Here is a 7,848-nt window from a genome sequence, read left to right on the forward strand (position 1 = left end):
GAAAGCATACAGAACCAATAGACAAGCAGAAAGGGAAACATAAGTGAATCTGATAATGATAAGTCTTGGTAGGGAGCGTTCCTTCGTCATATGGCGCCAAATGATTCCTCGTTTAAATCGGTTTTGGTTGTACTTTCCCAAGTTTTGTTTTCTAAGTTTGCACTTTCATGTTATTACTCACCACCAGACCATTATTAGACTAAGGCATCCCCTCTTGACCATATTACGTGATGGTGTATGACAAGCTGGGCATTACGGAACCTCAGTGCTTGACGTTTTACGATATGTTGGGCAAAAACTGCGCAGTTAACTATAGACTGGAGTAGACTTGCTTACAAGGAATGATACAAGGGAATATAGGGAAAAAACGAACAGAATACCTAAACAATTTGGTACGAGATACTGGAGACAGCAGGTGGGCACAAGGTTTATTGAGAGGGGTAGATGATCGGGAAAGATGGCGTTCCGTGGTCGCCAACGTCAAAGACACGGCACATAGGTAAAGTAATCATATTGTTTCTCTTTCCGGCAGCGAGGTGGTGGCGAGTCAGTCCCAAGATGACGCAAATTGAGTCGAAAAAGTTCATTCAAGACCTGAGATATGCTGGGAAACGTAAACAAGTTAGCGAAAATGATAGCATTTCTAGTCAGTTGCATGCTGCGAGAGTTCGGCGCCATATGACCTTAGTTGTTGTGGCGCCATACAAGAAGTTTTTTTTTATCACTTCACTTGCTACAAAAGACGAATAGTGGTGAGTGAGGGCAGGTCGAGCCACCTTTCCTGCGCCTCGACATATGGAGTAGGATGTTCCAGTTCCTTCCTCCGACGTCTTAACGTCATCACTAATCGGTACTCATTTAAGCCTGGAGGAACGTAGAAGCGGGCGATCGTTCCAAAAGAAATATCACCAATCCCGCAAAATAAATAAATGAATAGATAAATAAAGCGGGAGACAGATGGATGCGTAAAAAGGTAAACACAGATTGATGAGTATAATGTACAAAGGTTTATTTAAATATACAACAAGTGAAACAATGCAAGGACTCGGTGAGCTATAGTCATGCCGACCTATGGAGCATTATTAGAAGATAAACACTGACAAAATAATAGTAAAGGGAGAATGGAGGCAAGAAGAGAGAAATAAGTAGAGAAGTAAGGAAGCCCAAGGGAAGGACTGCACATAAGAGAGAGGAGAAGATATAGAAGAACATCAAAGAGGCAAGGAGGACTAAAAATATGACGAAAATAAATGAGATACCTAACAGTGAAGGACGTAGAAAAAAGCAGAGCGGAGAGAGAAATAAATAGGAAGATGAGAGAGCGAGGAGGGAACTGCAGGTAAGAGAGACAGGCGAGGGAAGAATATTAAAGAAGCATGGAGGAAATAAAAAAGAGACACCTAGCAGTTAAGGACGTAAAAAACAGTGGAGTTTGGCAGTGTTCCATCCACGTCCCTCGCCACCAAGCTAAGACAGTCAGGCACCACGGAGAGAAAGGACCCTGGGAATAGAGAGAGGAGAAAAGTTAAGTCTCTCTCTCTCTCTCTCTCTCTCTCTCTCTCTCTCTCTCACACTCACCCGTGGACAGGTTCTGTATCCTGAAGAGGTGGTTGTCGCCAGGCAGAGGAACCACGATGAAGAAACGCACGTCCTTCTCCGTAAGCGCCTGCGGCTCAAGGGACGAGGAATACTGCAGGTGAGGAGACGATGAGTGACGAGGATGGGTACGAAAGAATTGCAGGGGAGGGGAAAGGGGAAGAATAGGAGGGAGAGTAAACAGGAAGAACTTATGTGACGAGGAGGAGAAGAGAAGAATATGAAGGAGCTCAAATGACGAGGAGAAGAAACGAAGGAAGGAAAGAATGAATAGAAGAAAGAAAAAAAGATGGAGGAAATGGAGTAAAAACAGCAAAAAAAAAGATAGCAACTCTCACAAATTAACACATGAAAATAAACACACGTAAACAAATGGATAACAGAACAAAACTCAAACAATAGATTAAAATAACAAAAAATAAATAAATAAAAATATAGAACAACACGTGTAAACAACAGGACCACACAAACCCTGATGGCGCCAGATACCCACCATGAGGGCGACGCAGGTGGGGGAGGAGGCGTGGAGGTACCAGGAGCGGCAGGCGTCACTCTCCACCACCACCACCTCCCCCTGGCCGACACCACCACTAGCACCACCACCGCCTCGCCCGTTGAGGTCAGGTGAGGAGGCGGTGGAGGAGACGTCGAAGGTGTGAAAGAGGAACTGACCTGCTGTGAGAGAGAGAGAGAGAGAGAGAGAGAGAGAGAGAGAGAGAGAGAGAGAGAGAGAGAGAGAGAGAGAGAGAGAGAGAGAGAGAGGAGGAGGTGGCGTTAAATGTATGAAAATATATGAATTCTCTTCTGTTCCTTTCTTTTTCTTTCCCTCCCAGTCATTTATCTTTCTTCCTGGCTTTCCATACCCTTCCTTGATCTCTCTTATCTTCTTTTTTTTTCCCTTTTATTTCTTTCCTCTCAGTTTAAGTTAATCCTCTATCTATACACCCCGTTTTGTCTCTCACTTCTCACCCATTCTTGACTCAAAAATCCCCTCCTCTCTCCTCCAATCTCTTTATATCCCATTTCTTATCCATCCCCTCCTTCGCTGTTAATATCCCGTTTTCTGTCACAATTTTCACTGTTCTTGACTCAAAATTCCATGCCTTTCCTCTTCCTTCCAATGTCTTCACGTCCCAGTCCTCCTCCCTTTACCTCCTTCACTGTTTATATCCAGCTTTCTCTCACATTTTTTTTTCTCCCATCACCTCCGAAAGCTCTTCCTTCCTTCCTTCCTTCCTTCCTTCCTTCCTTCATCTTCCTTCCGACCTCCATTTCTCACGTCCTCCTTCCCTTACCTCCATCATTGTTGTTAGCACGCGTCACCAAGCCCGCCACGCCTGAAGAGGAGAGACTGATGGAGACGTAGAGTCCCTTCTGCGCCTCCTTCAGACACCGCGACACAGTAGTCCGATACCTGACGCACATCTCCCGCTCCTGCACGGCGGTGACGGTCGCTCCTGAAGAGAAAACACTGACTGAGGAGAAGATATTTGAGGGTCTAGACGGGGTGACGCTGTGATGCATGGAAGGCAGGCCAAGGAGAAAGGGAATGAAGGAAGTGCATTGTTAACACTCACTTTTCCTCCTGATTCTGAGTGTGGCGTCTAGAATTTTGCTCGTGGGCGCCTCCTGCGGTGATCTGACATTCCGCCCTGACCTCCGAAACTCCTGCACGAAAGAGAAGAGGGAATATAAGAAGAGAGGAAGAAAGGAAGGAAGGAAGGGTGATGTTGGATGGAGTCATTGTGAATTTCTCCTTTTGTTTTTCATTTCTAAATGTTATTTTGGATCTGTTTAACTTATAATGGTGATTTCAAGTGTGTAATAAAGCAGTTTCTTTTACATGGTCTTTGCATGTATGTCCATCTACTTATGTGTCTACCTATACCCCTCACAATCATAATCTGTTAATCTGTCTACACTTCCACCTACTTTTCTATACACCTCTGTGTTTACCTGTACTCCACTGCGTCTTTCCCTATCTCTTCTCTTCTCCCTGCCAGACTGCCTACCTCACCGTCCCTCCTCCTTCACACTAACCATACTCAGCATTATATCCGTGGGGGTGTCGGCGTCGGTAGCGGTGGCGGTGGCGGCGGCAGACAGGGTAAGGCTTTTCACGTAGTCCACGACGCAGGCGTGTGACCAACCCTGAAGACTCACTCCGTTGATCTTGAGCAGCCTGTCTTGTGGCCTGCAGAAGAAAGAGAGAAAGGTAAGGTAAGGTAGCAAGAATGAAAAACAAAAAATGGAATAGAAGAGAACGCAATAGAGAACAAGGAAATGAGGAATAGAAGAAAAGAAAAGGAAGGAAGGAAGGAAGGAAGGGACAGCGTACTCTTCACTGTACCAACCTTATCTTGAGGGCAGCCAGCGGGGACACAGGGGACACCTTGTAGATGGAGTGGTCCCCCAGCACCTGATCTGTGGCCAGGAACACCCCCAGCAGGATGACGGGGCTTAGGAGGGGTTCGCCGCTTCCATTAGGGTCATAGAAACCGAGCTCCGTCACAAACTTTTCCGAGAGGTTCATCTGTCGGGGATTCAATCAGTCGCGTCACACAGAACTCAAGAGAATTCAGATTTATAACACGTTTTTATTTATAACATGAGAAAAAGAGTTGAATGAATGTAATTATATATATAATTTTCATCTTGTGAATTTCCAGCATTTTGTTATCTTTTTTTTTTTTTACGTTTGATTTAAAATTATTGATATTCTTTTAAAAATATAATAGTTGCGGTTTGATTTAAATGCCTTAAACGTTATACCAGCAGAAGGAGGAGAAGGAGGAGGAGGAAGAGGGCGAAGAGGAGGAAGTGGAAGTGGAAGAAGGGAAACACCGCCACCACCACCACAAACAACAACAACTTCAACAACAACAACAACAACAAGAGAGAGAGAGAGAGAGAGAGAGAGAGAGAGAGAGAGAGAGAGAGAGAGAGAGAGAGAGAGAGAGAGAGAGAGAGAGAGAGAGAGAGAGAGAGAGAGAGAGGGAGAGAGTGGGGGGGAGAATAGAGACAGCGAACAAGAAAGAAGAGAAGAAGAACAAGAGGGAGGAAGACGACGACGAAGACGACGAAAGCGACGACAAAGGCCTCACCGTGAACCCCGATGCGCGGCTGCCGGTCCTGGGGAGGGTCCTGCTGCGTGGTGCGGCTTGCCGGGGGGCGGCGGGGTGGTTGCGGGGCAGGGTGGTGCGGGCCGGGGCTACGGTGGTGAGGTCACTGTCGAAGGAGATGGTGGAGAGGATGGTGGAGATGGCCTGCTTGCTGTCCTCCCCCTCCTCCACCTCCTTCTCCACCAGACTGCTCGGCCGCTCTAGGGAGGGACGACCTGGGATGTAGATACTGGCTTGTATGGTTGTATGGTTGTATGTCTCATAAAGTTGTGTTGTGAGTTATCTTATAAAGGTGTGATGTAAATTTTCTGTATCTTTATTTCTTTTTTGTATGAAATGTTTCTTTTGTCAATATACTTTACTATGCATGTATGTATGGATGGATGGATGGATGGATGAATTTGCAGTGGACAGGAACAACTGGAGAAGAATTGCTCAGGACGCTAACCCAAAGGAAGAAGAAGAAGAAGAAAAAGAAAAAGAAGATGGAAGAAGAAGAATTCGCTTGCTTTTCATTTGTCTTTCTATTTATCTTTCTATCTCTCTCTGAATTTATCTATCTAACTCATTAACTAGCCAACTCACTCACTCACTCACTCACTCATTCACTCACTCACTCAATGAAGGATCTCAGTCTATAAAATGACGCAACGGAAGTACATCATTCAATTCAGTGTCTTTTTTTTTTTTTTTTTTTCTCTCTCTAACACTCACGGTTTTCTTTTTCATCGCCGGCCTGCTTGCTGTCCAGTCCCTCCTCCACCTCCTTCTCCACCAGACTGCTCTGCCGCTCTGGGGAAGGACCTGTGGTGTGGATGTTGGTTTGTATGTTTGTATGGTTGTATGGATGTATGTCTTATAAAGCTATATAATGTTTTTTTTTCATGTTATAGTTGTTGTTATTTAATGAAATGTTTATACTGTCAATAAACTTAATTAACCATGGATGTATGGATATAGAGATGGCTGGGTGGATGTGTGTATGGATGGACAGATGGAGGGATGGATGGGTGGATGTATAGATGTATGAGTGGATGAATGTGTGTATGCAAGTATGTATGGATGTATGGATGTATGGATGGATGGATGGATGAATGGATGTATGTGTGTATGGATGGATGGATGGTGGCTTACATTTGCGGTGGATAGGGCGCCAACCTAGAAAAAGAACTAGAAAAGAAGAAAAGTTTGTTCATATTGTTTTCTCTATCTATATATCTATCTATCCATCCATCCATCCATCCATCTATCCATCTATCTATCAATCTATCCAACTAACAATTGACCTACGATGAAAAATGTGAATCAATAAAATGGACGCAAATTAAATGATTCAGTTAAGGGTCAACATTTTTCTTACTCACGGGGCTCTTTTCCATCCTCGGTGTGGGCGGTGGAGGCTGATGGCTGCGAGCTGGGGCGGCGAGGCGAGGCGGAGCGAGGCAGAAGGGAGGGAGAGAAACAGAAGGAAATAATAGTTACAATAATACGGATGTGTCCCTATACTATTTCACCTTAACCAATAAAAGTTGACACTTCAGCTTCTCCCCACCTGTGTGCAGTTACTCCTGTATTGTCAGTTATGTTATGAATCCTTCCCCAGTGTCGTATTTCATCAATTTATATCTTGTATTCTTCACCCTCAGTTCATAAACTAATAACCTCTATCTTATCTTTATTGCTTTGTTGCCATCCTTTATTAAATTATTTACTTATCATCTTTTTTTTTTTCTCCATAATAGTTGTAGATGAGTCTATTACAGCATTAAGATCTGTTTGTCAATATGTAAATAGCCATCACCTCTACTCACCTTTCTCCACCAGACGGTTGTTTCTTCGTGGGCGAGATGATTGTCTCCACCTGTAAGAGGCCACACACACACATATCATTAACATAAATAACAGGTAAAGTCTGGCTACTACTCACCTAGTAACCTAATATATCTCACACCTTGCAGGATAATCAAGAATAATAAGTTTATATATCACGCAGTTAATATATGAGGTTATCGTGTTAGTTTCTTGGATAGTGGGAAGGAATAAAGAGAGAGGGAGCACCAGTCTGCCTCTGTCCTGTACATCTACCTTAATTGTTGACTCAAAGCTCCAAGGGAAAGCATCTCAGACTCACCATGCCATCCTCGCCCACCTCCTCCTCCTCCACCTTCTCCTCCGTGATGGTGGCGATGTTCACAGGCCTCCACTCCGCCATCCTGCTTCCACCCGTGCCTCCACTTTCTGTCGATCAAGCTGTACTGGTAATGGAGGTGGAGATAGTGAAGGTGGATAAATCACTTTTCTTGCTGGATGTACAATGGTAGATTTGGTGGATCACTATTATATATGGAGGCAGAGAGTGGTGATAAGGTGACAGTAGTAATGGTGGTGGTGGTGGCGGCAGGGTTACTGAATCCGCTGATAAACGTCTGGGCTTCCGCTGCCAGGCGGCCCACCGACCGCAGGCATCAAACTACGTCCGCGGGTGTGTGTGTGCCACGCCTTGCTTCGCCTTGCCGCTGCTATCTTGGTGCTGCCCCCCGTGGTATTTAAGTCGCTCGGGACCACTTACTGCTGTCCCGTGTGGCGCTGGCTGGGGATCGGCGTTGCACTAGTAATTGCTTTTATTTTCATCTCCACACCTCTGTCTACCCGCCGCTCACCCACAACACAACATGGATCTAGATACGCACAGGGTTATGAGGCTTCTTTACGCCACACATTTGGCCTACACTAGTGAGACTTCCGCAGCAGTGATGGTAAGGACGCGATCCAAACGTTTTTCTGACGTGACTTCCGTGACTGACCCTGTTAGACCCCGGGCTTCTTTGGAACTCAGTAATATCTCACAAAGCCGCCTGGTAACCCACCGCGCTGAGCCTGATGATAAAAGACCGCGGGAACGCTTTCTCCCGAGGATCGGAGGTGGGAGGAAAGAGGATTGAGGTACAGAAAACGATATATTTTCTCCCTCCCTCTCTCCATCCCTTCCTTTCTCTGGCGCGCGCATGCCCGTCACGAGTCACAGCGGAGTGCCCAAGTGGCTTATTAACTCCCTCACTTATTCACCTGCCTACGATTCTCTCTTTTCTCTGTGTGCTTCCTCGGTTCCTCCACGAAGGAGAGGTAGCCG

The 7,848-nt window shown here is 45.5% G+C and overlaps 1 protein-coding gene across 8 annotated transcripts in view; it reads right to left on the reverse strand.

Annotated features, from left to right (window-relative positions):
• Positions 1–984: 984 nt before the first annotated feature.
• The window catches only part of LOC135103869 (uncharacterized), a 7,132-nt gene continuing 268 nt past the window's right edge, over positions 985–7,848 (reverse strand). The window contains exons 1-12 of one of the 8 annotated variants that reach the window (XM_064010779.1): positions 6,850–7,848; positions 6,530–6,579; positions 6,083–6,132; positions 5,433–5,510; positions 4,701–4,918; positions 3,951–4,129; positions 3,637–3,790; positions 3,174–3,264; positions 2,892–3,071; positions 2,090–2,271; positions 1,579–1,690; positions 985–1,501 (exon numbers count right to left, since the gene is read on the reverse strand). The exon at positions 6,850–7,848 is cut by the window's right edge and continues 268 nt beyond it. In XM_064010779.1, coding sequence (XP_063866849.1) covers positions 1,401–1,501; positions 1,579–1,690; positions 2,090–2,271; positions 2,892–3,071; positions 3,174–3,264; positions 3,637–3,790; positions 3,951–4,129; positions 4,701–4,918; positions 5,433–5,510; positions 6,083–6,132; positions 6,530–6,579; positions 6,850–6,930 — 1,476 coding nt within the window. In that variant the 5' untranslated portion in view covers positions 6,931–7,848 and the 3' untranslated portion in view covers positions 985–1,400. Of the gene's footprint in view, positions 1,502–1,578; positions 1,691–2,089; positions 2,272–2,891; positions 3,072–3,173; positions 3,265–3,636; positions 3,791–3,950; positions 4,130–4,700; positions 4,934–5,432; positions 5,523–6,082; positions 6,133–6,529; positions 6,580–6,849 lie in introns of all 8 variants that reach the window. The other 7 variants (XM_064010776.1, XM_064010777.1, XM_064010778.1 and 4 more) reach the window with 7 other exon arrangements.

Source organism: Scylla paramamosain, chromosome 9 (assembly GCF_035594125.1).
Source record: "Scylla paramamosain isolate STU-SP2022 chromosome 9, ASM3559412v1, whole genome shotgun sequence".
Classification (NCBI taxonomy): Eukaryota; Metazoa; Arthropoda; class Malacostraca; order Decapoda; family Portunidae; genus Scylla; species Scylla paramamosain.